The sequence below is a fragment of the Lutjanus erythropterus genome, chromosome 23 (assembly GCF_056507025.1).
Source record: "Lutjanus erythropterus isolate fLutEry1 chromosome 23, fLutEry1.hap2, whole genome shotgun sequence".
NCBI classification, from domain to species: Eukaryota; Metazoa; Chordata; class Actinopteri; order Lutjaniformes; family Lutjanidae; genus Lutjanus; species Lutjanus erythropterus.
Window position 1 is genome coordinate 11,679,843 of NC_139339.1, and position 26,354 is coordinate 11,706,196.

Consider the following 26,354-nt stretch of genomic DNA (forward strand, 5'->3'; position numbering starts at 1 on the left):
GTTTCCTCACCCCATCCATGCTTATGAATGACTGATCCTTTCAAGGATGCTCCTTTAATATCCAGTCATGATGTTATCAATTAACCTGTTTACCTGTTGAATGCTCCAAACGGACTATCCCAATGTTTTTGGAGCATGTTGTAGACATGAAATTCTGAATAAATTAATATGTATATTAAAAAAACAACAAAGTTGATCAGTTTGAACATTAAACGTCTTGTCGTTGAACTGTATTCAACTGAATACAAGTTGAAAACGATTTGGAAATCATTGCATTCTGCTTTTATTTGCATTTTAAAGAACATCCTGTCTTTTTGTGGAATTGGGGTTTGTAGTATCAACTTAATCTGTCTTTCAGTGTGGAGAAATATAAGGATGCTCATAATTGCAGCCTAATCCACACTTTGCTACTTTAAACCTCCTACATGCTGACTGTGTGGAAGCATAATAACATAATATGTGAGTAGAGTACGGTAAGTCGGGAACAGGAGACTCCAATCTGTCATTTTCTGTCTTGTGTGTCCTGGTTACCTTCACATCACCAAGGGTTTAATTACTGCCGAGCAAACCACAGAGATGCCTCCCAGGGGACGAGACAGAGACACGAGGACGAGCAAAATCAGGTGAGACGGAGCGAAAACAGGCGGCTGCCAGAAAGCCAAGCTGAGACACGCAGCAGCAGAATATTAAGATAGAGACGTGAGCGGTTAATGTGCCCAAAGAAGAACAGAGGAGGACACCGTGCCAGGATGAGATGTGTGCCGACATGAGCCTGGGCCGTGAGGCGGGAAGTACCTGGCTCAGAGGTGAGCATCAAAGTGTGCTCTGATCAAAGGTGTGCAGTGGGTAAGTGGCTCTCTTATCTGCTTCCTGGTGTGTAATGATGGATCGGTGCCAGTTTCTCTCTGTAAATTCTCGCTGAACCTGCTGTGGCCTACACTCAGAGCTGGCCTCAACATTTCAACTTGTTTCTCCTTTAATATATTGTGATTTTTGACAAAATTAGAACTTATTATAGCTGTAAATTATATTTTAATTGCTATTTTCTGCATAGATTTTATGAATGTGTAGTTGATTTTATGAAAGAAAGGGTTTCAGGCTGTGTGTTGCCATGTACCAATTCAGACCCCCTCTGCTAAGCAACAATCCCCCCGTGAGTGAAGCAGAGTTGCCTTGTGGGTTGTCCAATGTGAGCAACAAACAGGGCAAAAAGTGCCAGAGAAGCAAAGCAAATTTAATGCTTTCTTTTATAAATCGCAGCTTTTGCAAAGTTCACATTTAGAGCGTAACAGGACAGAAGGAAATAGTTTGAAGCTGTTTGAATGTGTAATTAAATTTTGGCCCCCAACTCTTTGAAATGAACAAAAACACAATACTCAGTTAATGAGCCCATTAATGCACTGAAGACCTCAACTTACCCTATAAGCTGAATGATGCAATCATAACCTAAAATATTCAAACAGGCTTATTAATGTATTGATAACCCAAACTCGTGTATCCCTCTCACCACTAAAAGATAGATATATGGATGCATTATTTGTTATGGATCAATTTATTTAATATCGTTGTGTCTTTTGTTTTGTTTTTTTATTTATTTATCTGATATTATTATTTCACCTATTTACCTAATGTGTTTCACTTATTCCTAAGTTATTGTGTTATCACTCAGAGCTGTAACGGACAAAGTGCTCTCACTGACAATAAAAAGAAAGTTCCAAAAGCAAAACTAGCTCATTTTAGGAAATCCCCTTATTTTATTTCTTATCAAGAGTTACACAGGAAGATCAATACCCTTTTCGTCTCTGTAGTTTCGGTATGAGGCCACAGGCAGCAGCCACTTTGCTTAGCTCAGCATTACGAGTGTAAACGGGAAAACCGCTTTGTTCTGTCCAAAGGTAACAAAATCTGCCCACCAGCACATTGAAAGCTTGCTAATTATCCCCACTGTTTTTATTTTACACATTGGTCTCTACTTTTGGAGAGAGCAAGGCTTTCTGTTTCTTCCTGCTTCCAGGTTTTATGCAAAGCTAAGTGGCTGCTGACTATAGTTTATTGACTGGACGAACATGAGAGTGATGCTGATCTTTCCATCTAACTCTTGGCAAGAAAGTAAAACAAACAAACAAAATAAAAGCATATTTCCCAAAATGTCAAACTATTCCTTCAACTCAACTTTTTATTTGACTCTTACACACATTTTGTTTTGTATTATAATGCCTCCTCAGCGTCTGTATGAGAGGCACCGGGCTTTCAAGTAGTTTAACTTCGATGTGAACCCATCCATCCATAGAGAGTGATAAAAACATAAAAGACATAACAAGATGCAAAAGATGTGGTAAAACAAAAAACACATAAGATGTAAAATATGTAACAAGACAATAAAGACAAAACAAGACAAAACAACATAAAAAGATGTAAAAAACAAGATATTAAAGCTGTAGAAAAGACATAACAAAACAAAAAAAAGTAACAAAACATAAAAGACTTAGCATTGCGCAAAAGACAAAAAAGACCTGACAAGATGTAAAAGGTCTAGCAAGACATTAAAGATATGACAAAACAAAAAAGATGCAAAAGACATAACAAGATGAAAGATGTGACAGTAAGTAATGTATCAAAACAGAAAAGACAACATTGCGAAAAAGACAAAACAAAAAAGATGTAACAAAACGTAAAAGACATAACAACTTTTACTTTTATGCTTTGAGTTAATTGTACTGTACCTGTACTTTTTCACATTTTCTTGAGTAAATTAGTTTATTTTTTTTCAAACAAGTATCTGTAAATCTCTTTGAGTGAGGAATGTGTGTACTTTTGCCACTTCTGCCAAACCATATCCAACCACTTTTTCTAGATCTAACCAAGTATTTGTGGTGCATAAACCCAACCAAACGCTTCATAATGTTAACCACGTGTTGAAAAGATTTCCTGGCAGCATCGCAAACAGACACTAAAAGCTAAAGGAGTGTGACTAAGATGTCAGTGTTTGATGACTTGGGATGGGAAAGGCCGTGGGCTGATTTCAAATATCCCCTAGTGTCAAAGGGGCGCTCCAGCAATTTAGCATTGCACTCTCATGTGTGAAGTCTAACCCTGATGACATCATTAAGGTTATTTTCTCATGCTTCAGAAAACTCCAGAGCCACGGAGATCGGACACAACTGTTGCCGCTGACAACTTTCTTTCGCAGCTCTTCTGTTACTTTGATTGTTATTTATTTTCCAACTTCCTGGACGTTTGTGTGAGTGCGCAGGCCAGCACACACTGCATGGACTCCGGGGGGCTGTGAGAAGGTGGGGGGAACAGTTAGACGGTGGATGAGTGGTTAGATGGACTAATGCTATGACTCATGGGCTGTGGAATCTGTTCATAAAACTTAGAAGAAACAAAGCAGCAGGAGAGCAGACATTTAAAGTGTTTGGAGTTCTCTCAGTCATACAGACGTAGACAAAAAGTTGTTTCTTTTCGCAGATTTAAACCCTCATCTGTTAAATATTCATCCACGCATTGCATCTTCTCATCATGGAGCTCCCAAGCCAACTCCATCCCCTCACCCTCCCTCCTGCCTTGACAGGGGATGTGGTCCCAGCTCCCCAGCAGGGGGACCCAGCTGCTGCAGCACCCGGCCCTGGCAACACCCCTGGGGAGCCCATGGATGTAGAATGTCCCATCTGCTACCAGGAGTACAACCAGTACAACAAATGCCCCCGGATGCTGGAGTGCCTCCATGTTTTCTGCACCGAGTGCCTCCAGAGGATCCAGCTCTACCCCTGCGAGCCCCCCGACCCCCACAGCCCTCCAGCCATCCCCTGCCCCCTCTGCCGCCACCTCACCCCTCTGGTGGCTGGGGACGCCCTCTCCTTGCCCTGCAGCTCCCACATCCTGGCCAGGCTGCCCCCCGTGGGCCTCCACCTGCCCGTGGCCATGGCGACCCGCCTGGCCACGGTCACGCAGAGGGTGGTGCTCTCCCTGGAGGGCGACACCACGGACGCCCACTTCATCATCCTCCCCACCGTCAGCCTGCGGGTGCAGCAGATGCAGCCGGACAGGCCGTATGGCACGGCGCCCGGCCTGGTGAGGGAGGAGGAGGTCATCCAGCAGAGCAGGAAGACGCTTTTCTGTGTGCAGCTGCTGGCCATCGTCTTCTGGGTGCTGTTTGTGATCACCTGTGTGGTCGGGGTGGTGTTTGGGCCACATTTTTTAAACAAGAATTTTTAACAGGAAACAAGATTTATCTCCCTTTTGAGGCAGGTGTAGTTATTGATATAAAGTCTTGATGCAGTGATGGTGTATTACAGAAACTTCCTGTCATAAATCCTAAATTAAGGTAGGATGAGTCTCGGATTTTGTCCCAATTTGGCATCACAGAAGAAAATACTGACAAACTGTTGGCAACCCCTACCTCAAGCTACTGTTAGCTAACCCTACCATCTGCTACCATTAATTAGTTAGTTAGTTAGTCACTACTATTGGTAGAAAGGTGAAAGTTAGGACAGGTCAATAGTTATCCTAAAGTTAGTCTGGAGTTTATTTAAGATTTTATGTTGCTTGTGTTACACACATTTCCTATCATAAGGAACTTTGTCCCAAATTCCATACTAACATCAAATTCAGTACACTAAAACAATATGTAAATTATTTAGTATGTCTACAACAGCATGAATGTCCCACAATGCAACGCAATAGTGACCACAACAACAATAGACAAAGGCAGACAGCATTCAAGGCAGCTCTCTATAACGGCAGTAGCACTTGACTTTGATTATAAGTCAGGTTTATTTACACAAAAGTACGTTGAATGATGATACACATTTTCGGTATGTTGTGCACAGTATGTGATTTTGGACACAGTAATAAACTTAAGAACTGTTAATCTCTAATGGCTTTTCACCTAAAACTGGTCCTAACTCTAATTATCATGGTTACCAAACAGTTAAAGGATCTGCAAGTTAGAAAGTTTCTGTAATACAGCCTCAGGACAGCACTGTGAAAAGTAGGTAGACACATTTAATTTTAGAAAACAGAAAACAGAAAAAAAAGGTTGTTATTCACTCTGTAGTTATGGGTCCAACTCAAGTTCTCCTTTAATTTAAGGAACAGCACCACTCACACCACTCCTTACTCACTGTGCTGCACATTTGTCGCTCTTGAATGAATGATAGACTGATGAAGAGTTCCCTCTAGTGGTTCATTTGGAAACTGAAGACCTGCTGTACTCAATTATTGTAAATAAAAGGATTAAAAACAAAATATTTCTTCTTGGAGGTTTCATAATGTTTTCTTTGACTGTCCTGCCAATGCCATAAATTGAATAAAGCTGGCTTATATAACACATTTCTACTGCATTACAGGTAGAAAACTTTGTGCTCTTGGATATTTATAAAACCATTTCTATGATAAGAAATTTAATTTCCCTATCCTAGAAAATATTTATAGGATAAGGAATTAAATTCCCTCTAGAAGTCCTCATTCAGAACAGTGGTGTCTCATGCGGATACCTTGGCAGACTATGATGATGAGAACGGTTGGCGGCTGAAAGGCTGCAACATTATTAGCTTTAATGATGGCATTTAATAGTATAATGATGCATATGTGATTGCCAGTCTTTCCTAATGTGTTTCCTTCTGTGTGTTATTAAGCCATGTGGGTCTTTTTTTCTTCTTGTTAATGGTGATGGATTAATCCATTTAACCTTGTTCATGAGTTCAAGTGGTATATTCTTTCAGCCAGTCATTTCAAAAGACCTGCTGTTGGGTCACAGGTGATTTTATTTGGGTGAAAATATGGTGGAAATTCTGCAAATTTGAGCCTTTTATCAGCAGTACTCCTTTTATAAAGCACTTAAAATGTGTTTATTGTTATACTGATGAGGAGAAAAAACAAGAGCCTGTTAACTAAACACATTTACTTTGTCTCATTTGTGAAGAAGGTAAAAATGTCCTATGTTTTTTTTCCTGATAAGAAGAAATAAAAACAATGGAAATGCCTGTTTACTCAGCCTAAATTAATTTATTTATCATTTATAAAGTCTTAATGTGTGTATATGTTTTCAATAAAGCTTCAAGATAATATAAGGTGATGTGCAAATGGCAGTAAAAATGGACAGGGAAATTCATTTATGCACAAATTATTAACTCTTACTAGAATTTAAGGGCTTGGTGTAACCTGGGTCATAATGGTTTTTGGTTTAGTATACAACTAATATTACTGTAATATTAGTGTACGAACATTGAGGTGGACATTTTTACAATTATGTACTCATTCATTGTTTGAACTTTGTACTTTTTGTGGGTCCCTTTTGGTGAAACAAAATTATTTGGGACTATGCATGATCTAAGTTTTGGTACAGGGCCCCTCATCAAGCAGTTTACTACTTTAAATGTTTGTTATTATTGTTGTTAACCTTTTTCTCCCTTCTTCTCTCCCCTCCTCCTTGCACAGACTTGCACATTTATCTAGTCATAGATATGCATATTTAAATACCTGACACATTTTTCATATACATATACTCTACAAATACAAAAACACATACAAAAATGAAATATCTAAAATGTAGTTCTTTCGCTAACAGAAGTAAACATTTGCACCAAATTCAAATCATGGCCTCCACTGACTATGTGCTTCTGTTCATTGTTATTGTCTATATTTTCTTCATTAAATGTCTGTTCAATTGCCTAATTTGTTGTACTTTGTCCCAGTGCAGGACAAAAAAGTTATCATAACAATAATGTAACAGTTTGACAAGAAGACAGAACTTTATTTCACTCATAATAAATACAATTCAAAAAGTAGAGTGAAATGTTTTTATTGACTTTTTTCTCATGCTGATTTAATTTTTCCACATCATTATTACCCATGAAATAAAACTATAGATATAAAGCAAAGTAAAACTATATTCCTAATTAAAAACCAGGGATGCATGATATGATACCATGCCAATATGATAACCAATAATTACCTGCTTCTCATGGTTGATATTGATAAGATAACCACTAATTTCACATTTTTGCTCATATATAACCTGTAGTGACCTGTGGTGAGCTCTGATGAAACAAATATAATGACATCGCTGTTACAACAAAGATAGAGAGCGGTTATGACTCTTAAAGGGATAGTTCATCCAAAATTTAAAAATTCAGTGTTGTTTAATCTCCTAAACAGTTTTAGTGTATGTGGAACAGTTTTCAAACCAAAAAACAACCCCCCCCCCCCGAAAAAAATTAAGAAATAAAATACCTCCATACTGCTCGTCTGTTGTAATCCAACGCTCCTGGAGCCGCCACTTGCTAAGCTGACTTGAAAGATGTCATTATCATGTTTTCAGCCTAAATCTTCACTGTAGATCCTTACCATGGACCCACATTCACATGCGCATGCACACCGTCTGAACTGGGAGCGTGTGGCGTGACGGTGTGCGCACGCAAGTCAACGGCATGTCAGGGCTTTAGGAGACTTGGTTTACACCAGATGAACAGTATGGAGGCATTTTATGTTTTTTTTTTTTTTGTTTTTTGTTTCTCAGTCGTTTTTACATTTGAAAACTAAAATTTAATTTTTGGGTGAACTATCCCTTTAATATATATATATATATATATATATATATATATATATATATTATAAATTTGTTAATTAATCGTTACTTTTTTGTAAAGTACATAAAAAAACTTTGGGTCTTTAGAACAGTTTGCCTAAGAATCTACATTAAATGCTTTGACATAATCTATCAAATCAAGTACAATTATAATTTCATTAACAGAATAATAAATAACACATTACATTACTCATATTGCCCATCCATATTTAAAAAGTATTACAAAAAGGGGTAACAGAAGCATTGAAACGACATACATTTTTCATTTATAACATACTACAAGCATATTTTTTTCTATAGTTTACCATGTAATGAAAAATTCCCACCTGTATAATTAAATGTATAATGAATAGTAGAATGCACCATACTTATTTCTCTTAATTTGTTCTGAGCTTCTTACTCTTAACTCATACTGTACTTTACTATTCCTATCTTATTCGTACTTTTTATTCTTAATTTGTAAGTGTTCTTATTTGTACATAATTCTTGTACTTAACTTAACATTTTTGAGCTGGTCTCGTAAACTTTTTTATTTCGTTTCTACGCTGCATCACCGAGTCAAATTCCTGTGTACTTTGCTTTTTTGGTGAATAAAACTATTCTGATTTTGACTGTGATGTTTCGGGGGGTGGAAGGTGGTTGGAAGAGGACGCACGTAAAAAAAAAAAAAAAAAAAAAAGAGGGGGGTACGTGTTTACGTCACACGCCGCGTTGGCTCGCAAAAAGTGGTGAAAAGTTTTCAGACCCCCTCCCCTGTATGTTTTTGTTGGGGGAAAAGTTGTTGGTAGTTAGGTCGTGTGAATGTAGCGTGTCGGTCGTTTTTCGCCCCTCGGTAGCAGGGGGAATGCGAGTTTATCCTTTAGTGAAGTCGGACAGCGGTGTTTTAGCGCAGGGTTACAGCTTTACTTTACGTCCCGTGGCTCGTATGGAGTGAAAAATCTCAGTGGCCATCATCGTTTCACCTCTGCCGTCTGTTAGCCACCGAGCTAGCTCCGCTCCGCCGCTAGCTAACTACCCAACAAAGTTAACTAACGCTGCTACCTCGACTCTTACATACTGTGTGTTGCTTCTGGTTCAACTTCCAGCAGCCGTAGACATGGCGGAAACCAAAATTATTTATCACATCGACGAAGAGGAGACGCCGTACCTGGTGAAGATACCCATTGCTGCCGAAAATATCACTTTGCTGGATTTTAAACAGGTCCTGAACAAGCCAAACTACAAATTCTTCTTCAAGTCTATGGACCAGGACTTCGGGTGAGCTGCTGCTGCTGCTGCTGCAGGGATTTTTTCCTTTAGCAGAGAAGAAGAGCTTTGTAGTTTGCATGCAAGATGAACAGGGATAAAAGCTGCTAATAGTGGAGAACAATAAGAGTAAAGGTGTAAGATAACCAAAAAGTTGTGACAAAAGGTGTAAAACGTATCCCATATTGTGGCTTTGGTTACTGAGTGGAGGAGCATTAGCTGAGCACAAGTTAACACCAAAAATGATGATTTACAGTGTTGTAAAAAGTACCCAAACGTCATACTTAACAGTTCTTAGTTTTACTTTTGCACAATTTAAAAGACACAAAAATGGCAAAGATAACAAACAGTGCAGGAAGAGGTCAAAAAAAGGGGCTTATTTAAGGCCTCAACCTTTCACAAAGTTATGGAGAGCACAATATTTACGTAAAGGGAAAAAAATACAAGTGATGACAAACTAATAGTAACAAAGTATGATATGATAGCAACAACAATGATGACAGTAATAATATCTAAGTAAAGATATCCTACTAAAATATTACTTTGTACAAGGAAAAGACATCTATATGAATGGTACTTGAGTAAAAGTCTTAAAGTATCTGATTACTTAAGTATCAAAAGTTCAAGTGAAAGTAGATTATACATATAGTTATGCATATACTGTACGAGGGCCCAACAGATAGTGGATTTTTGTGGCTGATACTGTTATATTATGGAGTAAAGCAATTCCAATATTGAGATATTGGCTGATATTCTTTACACAGATTATAATATACATAGAATATACATAAACACACATTTTTGCAAAGATCATTCAAACATGATTAACACAATGATACATAAATCTAAACTTAATTGTCCTAAATCAGGGCACTTACACAGTAAACTTTCTTGGGAAGTTTTAATAAGTAGAAAGATGAAACAATAAATTTAAAAAACACACAAACAGAGCAAAATACCCATCCTCAAATATACCTATAAACAGTCTGGCTCTCGTATACATACATTTATACATTTATGTGGAAAGTTATTATCTCAGGCTAAATTCCTTGAGATGTATGGTCTTGTTTTCAACAGGTGGAACAGTACAAGACATAATATTTAACACAACAATGACAAAACAAACAACAAACCAAAAAAGAACAGGACTGAAGAAGATTTAGGCCAAACCTTAGACTACAATCAAAAGAAAAGGAACAGTGATAAATCTTACAATAAAGGATTACCGAAAGCATTGCTGAAAACTTTAGCAGTTTGTTTTAAGATGAGAAAACAAAACAATTTTAAATGAGTGAAATGACAACAAAAACTGGATATTTACACGTGACAACAGAACACGTGTCTCAGTTTATCAACAGTCAGAATAAACACATTTGTACTGACATTGTTTTCACTGGGCAGGAAACGTACGAAACCCTGTAATCTGAAAAGTAACTAATAACTAAAGCTATACTTCTGATACGTTAAATCCATTTCTCTGCCAATACAACTGTACTTCTACTTGTAGTGGAGTAATTTTATTCTGAGATGTTGCTACTTTTGCCTCAAGTAAAAGATCTAAACATTTCTTCCACTGCTGCAAATGATGAGTGCCAAAAAAAGCTGCTTAAAGTCATGAGCAAGATGAAAAATACAAGACAACTTAAATGTTGTGACAAAAGTTGGTGAAAAAAAAAAATACTACAATGTGCATTTTTTTATGAATGGGGGAGCATTAACATAGCATGAGTTAGCATCACAAATGAGTGGGTAATTAGAAGAAATTAAATTCCTGCCTGTTCGCGTGTCAGAAAGTCATGCAATCCTATCTTGTGACCTGCTGAGGGTTATAACTTACAGTAGAGGGATAATACACGTGAATGAAGCCGGCCAGTCAACCAACACATCCCTAATCAGAAAAGTTATAATGAGCGGTGATGAATATTCAAGTGGTTCTATAAATACCGAGGGTATGTAGGCTGGGACATTTTCTCAGAAAACATCATCATTACAATGAGAGGCATTCCCTGTCCCTGCTGCTTTTCTTTGCCCTAATCCTCATCCCTCCCTCCCTCCTCCAGTCCATCATCTTGTGAAATCCTCGCCTTTTCTTTCTTTCGGGACTGAAGCCAGGGTTTTGTCTCCCCTCTTTAACACTTTGGCCTGCCAGCCATCCTTTCATTCCCTGGCTTCCTCCCTTCCTCTCCCCTTTCTCCCAGCCCACTCCTCCAGAAAGAGCTGTCTCCTCTCCTCTATCAATTAATCTCTTTTTTTTTTAAATTTTTTCTGTGTGGCTCGCTGGCTGCTGTGCATTTTCCTGCAGAGGAATGCATGTTTGTGGTTTATTCACCCAGTGAGACCCTTAGGGCTTCTGTTAAATACATTGTAGTCTTGGATGAGTATTAAGACCGGGCCATTTGCCTCTTTTCCTCTTTGGATGGCACCATTGGAGCCCGTGCCAAGGGAGCTGCAATATCAACTCAAACACTGAGATGAAATGGATGAGATGGCTTTTCATTAGGCCTCGACATAGCTGGCAGGCTTGAGGTGCCCCCCGGATGCAAATCATTTGAATATTAATAGCAGCAGCATCAATAACCGACTTGTATAGATATTCCCTTGAGAAAATATGTGGCTCTATAAAAATATTCAATGGCTGGTCCACAAATATGTGCCCACATTTTGATCATTTTAGTTGTTTGTCAAGGAAAAATACAGCTTCATAAATGAACTGGACTGCTTGCTGCTCTGGGAACTTGTTTGGCTTCTGACTTTGTATACTCAGTTATTCACCCTTTCACAACAAAAACATACAATAAATAATGAAAGTAACTATCTGTAGCTGACTTGTGCAAAGAAGGGGTGAGTCTTTTGTATCGTTTACAATCTATCGCCACTGTTATTCATGATAAGATAAAATTTATATCATGATAATGACTAGATGATAGAATTATGTCACACCTTTACACACAGCAAAAACAAATGTGGCTGAAAGCAAAAGTGATGCAGGTACCAGCTCCACGGTGGAGATGATTCGTTCCAAAAAGTGGAGTGAGTTCAGTCACGTGGAAGTGGTTTTGTTACAAAAGATCAGAGGTACAACAAACCACAATAATAACACAACAAACTCATCTCTAGCTGAAACACCACTTTAAGTACAAGGAGAGCCAAAATCCCTATTCCCTATATCCCTAACAGCTATTATGAGTTCTAAATATTGATATATTTTTCAGTATTTTGTCATATCATCAAGAATATCATTATTGCTGAGAGTATCGTGATATTATTTTGATGGGAAGGCTCTACGTCGAGGCTATGCAAGTGGCCTACGATATGATGTTTATGCTTTAGTGTATCCCTACATCCCCACTGTCGAGTTTGTTTGTGTACCTCAAAAAATGGTGACTTAAACTGAGTGGATCATGTTGGAGATGGAGCTAATAAATAGGCAGAAAGAGGGTGAGTTTTCTGTTCTTGTTTAGCCACAGAGAGACATGGACGAGGACGAAGCAGACCACAGTGCTGCGGCCTGCGTTGCCATGATGTGTAGTTACATTTCTGGGGAGATGCACATCAGACTCTGGCATGGGGTGTGTGGCTACGGCTTGGGCCACAGCATGGATTCAGTGCAGAAGTGCAGGCTTAAAGAGGACATCTCTGTGGCCTAGATTGACTTTTATTTATGAAGCTGCATGTGTGTCCACTGAAATTCCACTGAAACATTTTTTGTGTTGTAAGTCATGATTATTTCCATTCCTGACCGTTCTACTGATTAGTTGTTTGATTAATTGTTTGGTTTAAAAGAACAGTATAAAACTAAAACTCAGAAAATTGTGAAAGATGTTTTTGTTTGATGTTTTTGTTTAATGTTTGCAGAGCCCAATGTGATGTCTTGTTGGGGTCAACCAGCAGTCCAGAAACCAAATATATGAAGTTTACCCTGATGTAAAACAGAGAAAATCATCAAATCCTCAGATTTGAGAAGCTGGAACCAGGCATTAAGGTGTTTGTTAAAAAATGGCAGAAACCTTAAATGGATTATTGAAATAATTGCAGATTAATTTTCTGTTGTTTGACTAAATGATCAGTTGACAATTCATTTCAGCTCCAGTATTGTATAAATGGATAGCCATTTGCCTCTTTTACATGACCTGTTCAAGGTGGGAATATTACACTGTTATTCAGCTTTGCTGTTCTGTATGAAACATACTAACTTAGAATGGGAGACCATTGTTGTTGCTCCGCCTTTAAAATGGCAGCATAGGTAGTAACAAGTCTGCAAACTGGGGGAACGACGAGGTCTGGGAGCTCCGAGCAGACGATGAGATCAACCGCCATACAACAGCATCTGTAAAGGCCATTATTGTTTAGAAAGCAGTGTTGCGGTCCGACATGTATGTTATGTGACACGCTAGGCGCAGGCGCTGTCATGGCACGCTATCAGATCAGATCAGAGACGGGATAGGATTATGCTGGTGTTGTTGGCCTCGGTGAAAAAAAAAAAGCAAAGCCGGTGTAATAACGGGTATTCTTTATGGCAGTATCGTGAGATCTCTGTTAAAAAGGCAAAATATTAGATGTACCTCTCAGTATGATGCAATACAGTTCAACCGCTCCACAAACTACATCCTTCAGTACATTTCTAAAACAGTTTCAACGCAACTTGGACATTATAACCTTTGTGAAGGTGGGATTTATTGCAGGACTGTTGTATTAGACTTCATTAGTTTTAGCTAGATGCACCTAATAAACTGGCGACTGTGTATGTACACCTAATCACTGAAAAGCTATTACCTGCAATTTTTATGGGCACAGTAATATCTAGGGCCCTTCTTCTTACACCATAATAGCCTCCATTCATTATTTTAACCACAATCACCAGTATAGTTTCCAAGTTCGGTGTTAAATTAAGAGCTCATCCCTGCATAACCGGACAGGACATGATTATCTGTAGACCCTGTGTGCTTGTTAGTGAGCAGAGCACATAATGTTTTTCCAAAGGCAAAAAGTCCTCATCTCAAAAGAGCCACCCACGCCAAACTCCCTTAGCAGAGCAAAGGAAGTCTTTCAAAGAGAATATGGCAGAAAAATACCCAGTTCTTAACTTAAATTGTGCAGCCTGGCATCGCGCTCTCTCATTTGAATATATCCAACTGAGTTCAGATGAAAATTTCAAACATAGCTCTGGGTCAGCTGTCCAATCAAAGCCGGGACGTTTTTTCCCCCCACTCTCCGACCCAGGAGAGGAGTGTGTAATAGTGTGTGTTTTCATTTGCCCTGGTACGAGGCCAGCTGTCGGCCAGAGCTGTGTGTGTGGCAGTGGGGGAGATCCGCGGAGCAAAGCAGGCCTGGGCCGGTGCTGGAAACCTGGGGCTGGATGGAGGCCATTTTCTGGGTGTTTTGGGTGTCCACGGGGAAAAGAAAGGGGAGAAAGAGCGGGGAGGTGTTCGCTCAGAGTTATTAGATATTCTTTTGTGTACATCTGCTGGTAAGGGGGATCAGGGAGCAGTATAAGTGAGATTAACTGTCAGAAAGGAGATGCTGTGTTGGGTTTGAGGAATTTAATGGTAGCAAGGGACTGGAAAAAGGGAAGTGGGGGTGAAAAACTTAAGGCCGTATTAATTCCAACAGGACTCAGCATATTTCAGGGTTGTTTGGGCATTATTTGAGGCATTATAGAGTGTGTGTGAAATAACTCTTGACTGTGGTCACTTGTTTGTTTGGAGGGCCGAGGAATGAAGACAATTACGAGAGAAGAATGTTGCATCTGTTCTTCTGCTGTCTAGATGCAGTTTCTCGCAGCATGTGAGGGGGAAAACAAATAAACCAGATTAGGGCTGGGTGATATATTGATATGATATGAGACTAGATATTGTGTTAGATTTTGGGTGTTGTTATATCATAATGTGGCATAAGTGCTGTCTTGGCCAGTCTGCATCACAGTTAGGTGATATAATTTCAGCTTTTTTAATTCAACCTTTATTTATCTAGAGATCATCGAGGGGCAACCCTCATTATCTCTGCCAGGCATAAGCTTGCATGTGTGTGTGCATGACCAGCTTGTCCGCAGCTAATCTTGCATATTACTGGACTGATCAGCTTGATTTTCATCGTGCACATTCATGACTGTATGTTGAAGGACCCCTGTGATTCACGGTTTTTGAAAAGACTTGGAAAAACCTTTTTTATGCCTCCTCACTGGTGACAGCCGTGGCCACAGGGTTGGCACAAATGACCACTCGTACTCAATGAGGAATCGATTAGCCTAGATTTTGGTGGTCAGCGGTAACTGTGACCTCGTCACATTCTCATGAACATGATATCACAGGAATGCTTTTAGCAAATTTCTTCAAATTTGGTACAAACATCCACATGTACTCAAGGATGAACTGATTAGATTTTAGTGATCAGAAGGTACTGTGACCTCACACAGGTTTTTGGCCATGACACAGATGTCCAATAGGATACTAGTAGTGCTGGAAAGTATCCATGAAACTTCTTACATGTAATGAAATTACAAAATAAATGTAAAAAAAAAAAAAAAAGAGTAATTAAATTACAGCACCGTTTGCACCAGTCTGTGTTCACTTATGTCAGAAAGCCCTAAAACTTTCAAATGAAGTCAGCGGTTCAATAGAAATGAAAATGTAAAATAAAAATTCAGCTATTTAAAACAGTTACAAATAGAGACTGGGAGGTTTTAGTTTAAATTTCTAAAATAAGTTTTACACTAATTAATAACTAACTATACCAGACTGTTGTCAGCGTTCAGCAATAGTTTTTTTTTCCATTTGCCCAATGGGGTAAGTGGGTCAGAAATCTCCCTCCCTGAAGTAAATTTTTACTTGCCCCTATACGAATTGTTTTACTTGTAAGTGGTTGTCAAATTACAACAAAGACCAAGTTAATGGTCATGTTAAGTCAAGGGCTCCAACATCTACAAAATGTCAGAAAATACTTTTAAAAAGTCCCTCCCGGTTTTTTAACGTCCAATGTGATGTCTATAAATATCTCTGTTTATCAGTCAAAAACTCAAAAGATTCAGTTGAATAGGATATAGGACAAAGAAAAGAGGGAAATCTCCATATATTAGAGGTTGAAAACAGCATTTTCTGCCATTTAGCATGAAAAAATACTTTAATGATTAAACAGTTATCAAAATAGTTTGTTTCTTTTTTACCATTTCTGGCTATTAGTCATCATATACACATTAATTATGATTATTTATCAGAAATCTCATTGGGTTTATATTTTGTGAAAGCATCAATAGTCATGTCTACAATATATTGTTACAATATTGTTATCAAAGTATTTTTTCCGTATTGCTCAGACATATTTTATGCTGTTGGGCAATTTAATCCACAGTAATGCATCGCAATCTGCAAGATCATCACTATTTGAGAATTTATAGTGTGCTATTTTGGAGAAAATGTGCATATCATTATATATCATATACTGTGGCACAGCCTAAACATACTGAGATATTTTATAAGCCATATTGACCAGCCCTAAATCAGATGGCTGTAAAGTTTATTTGTTAACTAACATTGAGTTGCCACATGCACAGCTCTAAAAAACTTAAGTCTTCCTGTAACAGTTCCCCTCCAGTGCCCACAACAATCTGGCCGTATGCTAACAGTCAGCCACAAAACCAGCTCTCAACAGCTGCTTACGAAAGCCCAGTGGAGCCTGACCAAGTCTCACACACATTAGTGGAGGCACGCTGGCAGATGAAGCTGGAAAAAGAAAACTTCTGACGGGGCCGGAGCAGTCAAGTGTCCTCTGCGTAGCACTCGTGCCCAGCCCCTGTCCCAGTAAACTACTGTAATAACATAGTGGGAGGCTGCTGGGGGGAAATTACACAGCTGAGGCCGAGTGTTTGCCTTTCTGACAAACATGGAGGAGGAAGAGTGCAGAGGAGGAGTGAAGAGGAGGAGGAGGGAAGAATAGCCAGACGGATGTGTTGCCTTTAAGGAGCTTTGGCCATGTGGACACTGGACTCTGGCTGTGGCTGTTACTGAGAGGTTATTGTTGTCCTGTGTATTGGATTTGCATGCATATTTAGTTGACTGGCTTGTGCAATTTGCAAGGAGGCACAAAGACAGTTAGAGTGTGTGTGTGTGTGTGTGTGTGTGTGTGTGTGTGTGTGTGTGTTTGCTGTGACAGAAGAAATACCATAGCAGGGGGAAGCTAATTAACATTCTTTGTTCTATCCTTTGATATCTGCCCTGCTAATTCATAGCTTCATGGCTTGTGTGGTAATAAGATTAGAGCATAGTACAATCCCAGTGATATTATGGTACTTTCACTACAAGTGGATTTTATTTTGACGCCTGCAAATTGAAGCTGAATGAATGAGTGGATGCTTCTAACGGCCAGTTAAACCACTTACAGCACAGCAAAAACGCGAGAAATGGCGTACAGTTAGTCTGCGCATTGATACGAGAACACAGAAAAGCATCCTCTTTCTTTTATGAGACTCACAATTACAATAAGAGCAAAGCATATGAGTAATTAAGTTTGAGTAAAGTATGATAAAGTGTTTCCCATAGAATGTTTTTTCAGGCCTGGTTGTGGCCACCAAAAAAAACAATAAACAGACAAGAGATTCAAATTTTTGTTTGCTCAGTATATTCAAGACATAAATTACAGTCATCACAAGGAGGAAATTACTTGATAAGCTGCATTTGTCGCATAAAAATAAGCCGTGTAACCTATGACCTTTGCAAAACATTAGCACATCAAGAACACAGTGTGCATTAAATGCAGTTTAATTGCAAATCATTGATTTCTGAGTGGCTTCAGTAAAACACTCTTTATGTGTACAAGTGTCTGAGCTGGTCCTATAAATTGTGTTTTGGGGTTTAGCCTGGTATATTTCAATGGATTATTATGTGCTAAAATAAAGTGGCTCAAAATCTGGCCCTTTCTTTGCTCTGTTGTGTTTTGTCTACTTCAGTCTGTTGGTGTTGCAGCTCTGTTCTCCTTTATTAGAGCCCAGCCCAGCTCTTCAGTGCAGCTTTTCAGTCACGTGCCACTGAATATTTGTGTGTGTTAATGTATTTATACACACCGGTCTGCAGTATTGTGCATTGGAGAAGGTTATTTAAGTCGAACCGTAGTCTACAGGGCATTTCAAAATTAAGCAAAAAGTATGCAATTTGGATTGTGATGCAATGAAATAGCTCGTGATATTTTTTGGTGAGATAATCCACCCCTAGTTCAAACAAAGGCAAATTTGCTAATGCTAACAAATCTCTTCCCTCTTTCTCATGTTCAAAGCTCAGTGTACAAAACATTCAGGTGGAAGCTTCTCATTTTCAGCCTGCACTTAAAATTACAAACATGGCTAGTGGGAGGTCATACTCGCTTTTATTTATTAATGTCAATTCTATGAGTAATTTGATGAAAATGACACTTGTCTGTCTGCAAGACCACTGCACATCCAGGATTGTTTTTTCTTAAACTTAAACTTTTATTCATATCAGGTTAAAAAATTAAGATAATGGATTAAACTGTTTTGAACCAGGACCTCAAGTATTTGGATGATCTAGCTTTTAAGGTGTGTCAGTATCTACAGCTGTTTTTTAAATATGTCAGATTAGAGGCTCACATTTTTTGGGATTCCTGTGGGATTCCCGTGGTATGGGCGTTTCATTATTTATCACAAAACTGGGATGGGACAGCAGAGGAAGAAGAGTCAGCAGGAGCAGGTGGGATGGGAATCATGATAACAATAGGTCAGTTTTTTTTTTTTTTACAGATCTGCCATTCAAAGAGAACTGTTTTTTTTATATTTTGAGCATAATGCTAGTCTTTTTTTCTGTTCCTCTGCCTGCTCTGGTGGCTGATTGTAGCTCTCTGAGCACTGCATGACGTGTGCAGACTGTTGATTGACTGGAACGGGATGAGACGGGAGTCATTCTTTCGGGATTGGGGCGGGACAGGAATATTTTTGTGGGAGTGGGATCAGACAGGAGTGAAAATCCACTCCTGTATCACCCTTTATCTCAGACACATATTTAGTAAACGCTTAGTAAAATACAAGTATCAATTTTGACTCCTAATCAGCAGATAATCAATATTGAAGAAGTTGGATTGGGATCAGGGCTGAAAATCACGATCAGCCATCCTTGGATACAAAGTCCTAAAGTCAGGTAGTTTACATTGTACTTACAGTGCAGTTGTCATGATAGTAGAATTTTAAATTTCGTTACAATATTCAGTACCTCAGCAAAAAGAAAGAAAATGCACACAAAATAAGATTTTATTTTTGCTTTTAAAAAATTAATTAACAACCTGCTAACAATTCTCAAACAGAAAAAGTCACTAAACACTGTCAGATTTAAGGCAGGACAATAAAGACTGAACTGAAGTCTTCAATGAGCACTTAGATATTTTTTTGTAACAGCTTTCATACTTTCAAAATTATAATTAAGAGATATTGTAACTTCTTAAACACATGGTATGAAACAGTATGAAAATATGTATGGTATTTTTGACTAGGACTGCAAACTTTGTGCATTTTCCTTAACTGATAGTTTCCTCGTTTTTCTTCCTTTTCCCCCACATTTTAAGTAAAAGTTGTCATATTCAACAAGTGGCTATGCTACACAAAACAATGTCAAATGAGGGGCAATTACTGCCATTTTTCAGACTATTGATTAATTATTGATTGTTACATTTTTAATCTGTTAAATTTTTAACAGGGATTTTTGGATAATCATTGAGAATCCCTACTTTTGCTGACCTTACTTGACAACCATCCTTTTAATGTCACTCCAACAGGAATATCTGTGTTTTGTTTTTTTTTCAGGTCTGGACTTTGTGAAATCATTTTTAAATCTGAAGGGAATTTACAGCTGTTGTGTTGACGTGATATAAGCTCAAGTCCTGCTCCACTAGAGCACTTCAGTCAGTCGTGTGTGTTCGCCTCTGACTGATCCATGAAACACATGGTAACACATGTTAAAGAAATATGGCGAGCGGACAAGAACAGCTTGTCAAAACATATTTTAGAAACATTTTAGAGCTGAGCCCAGCATTTGATTTACTTCAGCCATGTTGTTGTCATAGCCTAATATATTAAATGTAATGTGTCGGCAATGTAAACTATTTAACTCCCCTGCGGTTTAACTTTGTTCTTTATGTTGAGACTAAAACCTTTGTGCTGTGTTCAGCCGTCATTCCTCCACCCTGCTGTACCATCCAGATACAGCGTACCGTGCCATAATGTTATGAAGGGAGAACAATTTATACCTCCTGAACCTCACTTTGTCTCTCTGCTTTTCAGGGTGGTGAAGGAAGAGATTTCCGACGACAGCGCCAAGTTACCATGTTTCAACGGCAGAGTGGTGTCATGGGTAAGAAATCATAAACCTGTTGGATTTTGGTGATAAACGTGAGAGTTGGAGCTATCCAGAGTTCACTGGTGACGATTGCTTTATATCCATAAATGACCTCATTTTGATAATTTCCCAGTGAGGCTTCTGCGAAATGTTACGACTTAACCTTTATCTCAAAAGTCAGCCAGAATCATCAGCCAGAGGCTGTTTGCAGAAACCGCTTCTCCTTTTCCTGTGCATTTCCTTCGGACCTCCCTCAGACTAATGATCCTGACTAACGAGCAGCAGTAAAATGAAGTAATTAAATTCATTGACTTTGTATGATATTGCAAAGTTGTAGACTCTTTGTAGTTTTTAGACTTTGGTGGGTATTTGGGTAAAAAAAAAAAAAGAGATCTTGGAAGAAAACCTCCTGGACAGAGTGAGAAGCCTGAACCAGACTAACTGTCCAGCCAGGTTAAACAAGAGGAAAGAGACTCATGGGGTCTGTGAGAAAAAATCCTCCTGGAGCATTAACCACAGTCTGAGTCACTATATCCAATAACATGTACTGGTCGTTTAGCTTCACCAGAAAAATGTTCCTCTTAGCATCCATTAAATCTATTGTCTTCTCTTTTTTTTTTTTAGGCGTAACTAATTCCACCACATTGATTGATTGATTTCTTTTATTTTTGTGTCATGCACACAAAGTGCCCAAACCACTTGGTTTTCAAGACACCAAAAGTACAGCTTAAACATTTCATGAGGGCCCGTATCGACAAACCTTTTTTTTCTGAGTGTGTCTTTTTTTCCAATTGTTCCCAATGAGAAGACAGCGTCTGCAGCAATGCGTCATCGCTTGGAGAAAAAAGCACTGTTCCCTGTGTTTTTTTTCCCCCACTGTGTCATCACGCTTTTTTTCCAGCAACCAATCATATATTAGATGGAGACTTGTCACCCAGGTAACCAAGAAAATGGAGTTTACCTTTCTCATGTGTGTGCAGGAGCCCAGTGAGAAAGGCCTTTTTAAAAGTGTCTGTGTGTTCAGCTCTCAGTAGTTTTGTAGCTTCCACAGGCCTGCGTGTGAATCTCTGCGGTTTGAAGTTTAGTTTCTCTCCTGAGTTGCTGTTTTCGCTCTGAGGCATCCGCTTTATTTTACTTTCATGTTCGCTTTCCGCAGATAGGAAAGCGAAGAAAAGTTCCTCCTGGTGAAAACATTTCCTGATTTTGTAGCTTCATAATTAAAGCTTTGAGATAACTAAAAATATTGTGGGGCCTTTATTGTGAAGAATTTAATAGGAAGTGGCATGTGGTGAAGCATCGTTTTACAGCCGCTTGACTCAAGATGAGCTAATATCAAGACAAACTTTCAAGTGGGCAAAACCCCACAGCGCTGGGCTGACGAGCCGAGTCAAACCGAGGCGGCACATCTTCCGGTTGGTGCTCAACGCTATGTGAACACGGGGCCTTACATTTCCTTTCATTACAAAATTGCAGGTTATTTTATAGCTCGGTCTTAGACAAATCATTCTGCCATCTCTCCAAAGCTTGGCACACAAAGTCCGCTTCAGAAAAGGCTCCCTTCTAGAAGCAGAACTCATAATCATCCAGTTGAGAGAAAGAGGACAGACAAAACGGTACATCCCTTACATATTCAAAAAACTTCATTCTCGATTTCACCGAGCTCAGACAATAAACAAATAGGACTTTTCCATTTAGTCACACTTCTCATCCGCTAAGCTGTGTCGCGTTGTGCCCAAGACGGACCGTCTCTGGAGTCAGGCTAAAGCAAGTCTGACCTGCTGCCTCTGCTGTGTTGCAGGAGTCATCTCATGTCTGTGCAGGAGAGCAGAGAGGAAGATGTTTTTAAGTCTCTCTTTATTGAGCTCTCAGTACTTCTATAGCTTCTACCTGAATCTCTGTAGTGTTAAGTTTTGTTTCTCTCCTGTGTCGCAGTTTCAGGTATTTGCTTTATTTTACTGTTTCATGTTCACTTCCAGCTGGATAGGAGTCATGTTAAGTTACTGCTGATGAAAACCCAACAGTTCTTAATTGTGTTGCTTCGTAATACAAACTCATAAATAACTAATAGCAGGGACTTTTATTGTGAAGAATTTATAGGACATGAAAAGTTTATCCACCGTTTTACAACCACTTGATTCAAAATAAGCATGTCATCACTTAAAAGACACACCCTCAAGCTGGTGTTCTGTTGTAGTGGAGATGCAGACCCCTGCTGTGCTGGGCTGACGAGTCAAGCCAAGCCAGCACATGTGTATGGAAAGGGGGTTAAAGTCTGTCCTCCTCTTCCTGAACTTCACTGTGCACACAGGGATCTTTGTATTTTGTCAAATATTATATTTTGCCAGTCCATGTCTCTCTCTATCTGGGAAAGTTATTCCCATCACAGATATTTCCCATATTGCATCCATCCTTTTCTTTCGGCTTGGGAAGTTTTTATACTTGCTATGAGGAAAAAGCAAGTCTGAAAAGACTGCAGTCAGGACTGCAGTGTTGCTGTGTAAGCCATTTTAAAGTCACTAAATCACTGTGTTGGTATCACAAGTCTGCAGATACATGACATAATCCAACAAATCCGCACATTACAATGATTATTTGACTGTGTGACATGTGGCGCTAAAAGAGCTTCCAGCTCTCTGAACAAATCATGAGGAAGGCAGATGTTTCTCTCATCATATTAATCGACAGTCAAGCTACAAGCAGCACAGCTTGTTACTGGTTACAGTACAGTGAATTGCCAGGTACAGTTTTCATACTTTCCATTTCTCTTGTAGAAGTGGCTCAGTTGTTGTCCCCGCCCTGCAGGTTACATCTGAATAGAGACAAAACACGGGGCCGGGGCCCAGATCAGCAGGTTTGAGGCTGAAGCATCTGTTAAGTGCATAAGAACGAGGAGAGGCTTTAAGAGAGGGGGAACAAAGCTCAGAGACCAGAGGGACTGATATGTGATCTGCAGGCCAAGACGGATGGAGGGATCCCAGAAGACGGGTGTTTCATAGCCATTAGTGGGGAGGGAAGAGCAGGGAGTGACTCCGTAAAGAGGCTGAAAGTCAGTCTGAACAGGCTGATGGACTCCATTTGGTTGCATTATTTTGAAGGAGAATGTAACGCGTGTTTATCTGAGCTCACTGAATGCACTAAACATCCAAAAGCTGTGGGATAAAGTGCTCTGGTGTTAAAATTCACATGTCTTGTCTATATTTTATAGTGCTCTCCAACATTCATCTGTTCTGCTCAAGCTGTTGCCATTAGAAAATAATTAAGAAAATAAGGTGGAGCCTGTGGCTGTATTTTTAAGCTAATTGGGAAATTTGAGTTTGAGTTTTGACCCTTTGAGGTTACTGTAGCTGGTCAGTATGGCGTTTTAAGCCAGAGTAGCATATTGAGTTAGAAATGTGAGGTCAGCAGCAGCGATTAGTTTGTTAAGATAATATTGTTGTCATTATGTGCTAGCATTGTGCTAACGCACTAGAACTTTGAACTTTGATTCAATACCAGTGTAGAAATAGAAATACTTGATAATTCTTGTGATACCATGGCAAAAAGAAAGAAGTCATAGGTAAAGTAAAATAAAGTAACAGGATAAAAAAAAAACACCTGCATGTGGTGCTGTTACAGAAAAAGTCACTGAAAGGTGGCTTGTGTTTTGCTGGTTTTGTTCACACTTGATGTTTAGTTTTATTGCAAAATTGCCTTTAAATGACATTAAATGGTGGCATTTGTCTTACATTAATTTAACTTGCTGGCATGTAGACATTCTGGAAAAGACCACATGTTTTCTTATATTTTAACATTTAACACGCTGATATATGTAGACACTCTGTTTTCTTATATTTTTAGCCAAATACAATAATATTTTACAGTCACCTGGTCTGGACTACATCTTATTCCTTTCCTGTGTATGTTTTTATGGTTCCTGTAACTGGATGCTGTATGGCATTCATCCTAATTGTTGATGTGTGTTACCTCTGTGTGTGTGTGTGTGTGTGTGTGTGTGTGTGTTTGTGTGTGTGGGCACTTTTGTTGTATAATGAAGAGAGACGGGTTAAGTGTAGGATAACGTTTCACTGTGCCCTTGAGACGTCCATCTGAAAAGAGCACAGTGTTTGTGTGTCAAAGTAATTGACATCTTACCCGTTTTTCCTCCGCCTCCCTCCCACTCCTCCTTTCATTCCTCGCGTTTTCTCACCCTGTCTCCTCCCGGCCCTCTCTCAATTTGTACCGCTTGTTTTGTGCCTTGTTTTCATCCTGCCTCTCTACCTCTACCTTAGTTTTTTTTTCATCTTAATCTGTTTTTTTCCCTCTCTTTTTCAGTTGGTATCTTCAGACACTCCAGCAGCAGAGCCTCCAGTGGCAGTGGTCCCCCCTGTGGAAACAACAACCCAGCCCTCGCCCCCTCCTCCGCCCCTTCCGCCCCCACCTGCAGAGAGGACCGGGGGCATCGGGGACTCCCGACCGCCCTCCTTCCAGTAAGCAAAGCACTCACACTCATTTGGTTTACTGTACACTGTATATTCACCTGAAGAGGGGCATCACAAAGCCTAAACCCCTGTCAAAATGCATACAGATAATCCTTCTCCCATGGCTGTAATGGAGATACTGTATCTTTTTCCTGATTATCTCATACATTCCCAGCATCAAGTTACAACAAGAATAGCAGGAATACTACAGCTCATTTAAACCTGATCTTAGCCGGGGCCGCCCTTCTTATTAAAATGACCAGTTCTGGGAGAAACTTTCATTTCATTACATTGTTCTTTTTAAGGAGGTTGTGCAGCTTTTATGTGTACATGACACTGATGAAAATTGAGTCTGTGCTTGTGCATTCTATGATTTGCTGGTTTTGTAGTCATAAAAAAGGAACAAACTGGTAAAAATTGTCAAGCTGTACTGTTAAGTTACTGGTGCCACCCTTGATAACTAGGGGTGTACAGTAGAGCTGCAATGATTACTTGTTCATTAAGCGATTATTAAATTAATCTCCACCTTTTTGATAATTGATTTATCAGTGTGAGCAGCTTTCGGCTTATTAAACGTGAATATTTTTTGGTTTCTTTATCCCCTCTGACAGTAACCTGAATATCTTTGGATTGTGTGTAAAACAGGGCATTTGAGAACGCCGTCTCAGGTTTTGGGAGATGCTAATCAACATTTTTCACCATTTTCTGACATTTGAAAACAAACAACTATCGATTAATGGGGAAAATAATCAACTAATTAATCAACTATGAAAATAATCATTAGTTGCGCTCTAGTGTACAGATACACCCATCTAGATTGATACAATAAATCATTTACCAAAAATCCAATAGAACTGATGCAAAGTGAAAGCATCCATCCATATCATCCTGTTTAACATGTCTTTTATTTTGAAATTCTGTTAGCTCTGAGTTTATTGTTCGTAGAGCGAGCTGAGAGTTACGGGTATAAATTACAACTTCTGGTCAGGCTTTGCTGCTGAGAGAGAGAGTTCATCTTGGCCACAAAAATAAAACTCTGTTGTTAAAATTTCACAGCAGGGATTAAGTGTGAGTCTGAAAAAACATTTTTTTGTTTGCCTTGTATGAAGGGAGGTAGCACTCAACCAGGCAGTGAGAGAGCGAAGGATGATTTTGTTTTTCACACAAACAGTCCTGTTGCACCGCTGGGAACTGACTGTCTCTGAACTCCTCTCCCTCTTCTCTCTGTTTTTGTCCATTCAGACCTGTTTCTGACTGCTCATACATGTCAAGACAGTTTTTACACTCAGCTATCACGGTCATCATTGTGTTAAATGTGCATATGATATCTCTTCATGTTGATCACAGGCCACTGAATCGAACTGAAATCACATTGTGGCAGATGTTGTGATACAGGCAAATATTGTATTGTTTCCCAAAGAATCAATATAATATCGTAACATGAAGAAACTTGTGATTTACATCCTTATTAGTAAGGGGAATTCTCAAAGTCACAGACAGACTATTGTTCTGGTCCCTCAGCATCCTCTACTTGTTGATATTAAGATGGCTCCATCAGGTCAGACGTTTAGTTTCCCCAAAGGGAGCCTAAAAGATACAGACCGTCCTTTGTTCCATCCGCTATTGGTTTTTTAAATGAACTGTAAACGTGACCTCTATGATGCATGGTGACGGTGCAGGAGATATGAAGCTTGCGCTGTGTTTGTGTTAGATGTATATATATGGATGGATAGA

The 26,354-nt window shown here is 39.2% G+C and overlaps 2 protein-coding genes across 2 annotated transcripts in view; both read left to right on the top strand.

Moving 5' to 3' along the window:
- The first annotated feature begins 368 nt into the window (after positions 1–368).
- On the top strand, positions 369–4,748 carry LOC146305678 (uncharacterized). The gene is made up of 2 exons (XM_084712516.1): positions 369–846; positions 3,472–4,748. The coding sequence occupies exon 2, from the start codon at positions 3,523–3,525 to the stop codon at positions 4,216–4,218; it is 696 nt and encodes a 231-aa protein (XP_084568642.1). The 5' UTR covers positions 369–846; positions 3,472–3,522; the 3' UTR covers positions 4,219–4,748.
- Positions 4,749–8,232: 3,484 nt separating this feature from the next.
- The window catches only part of dvl2 (dishevelled segment polarity protein 2), a 33,613-nt gene continuing 15,491 nt past the window's right edge, over positions 8,233–26,354 (top strand). Inside the window, exons 1-3 of the mRNA XM_084711700.1 lie at positions 8,233–8,848; positions 20,109–20,178; positions 24,475–24,629. Of these exons, the coding sequence (XP_084567826.1) occupies positions 8,688–8,848; positions 20,109–20,178; positions 24,475–24,629 (386 nt within the window). The 5' untranslated portion in view covers positions 8,233–8,687. The remainder of the gene's footprint in view (positions 8,849–20,108; positions 20,179–24,474; positions 24,630–26,354) is intronic.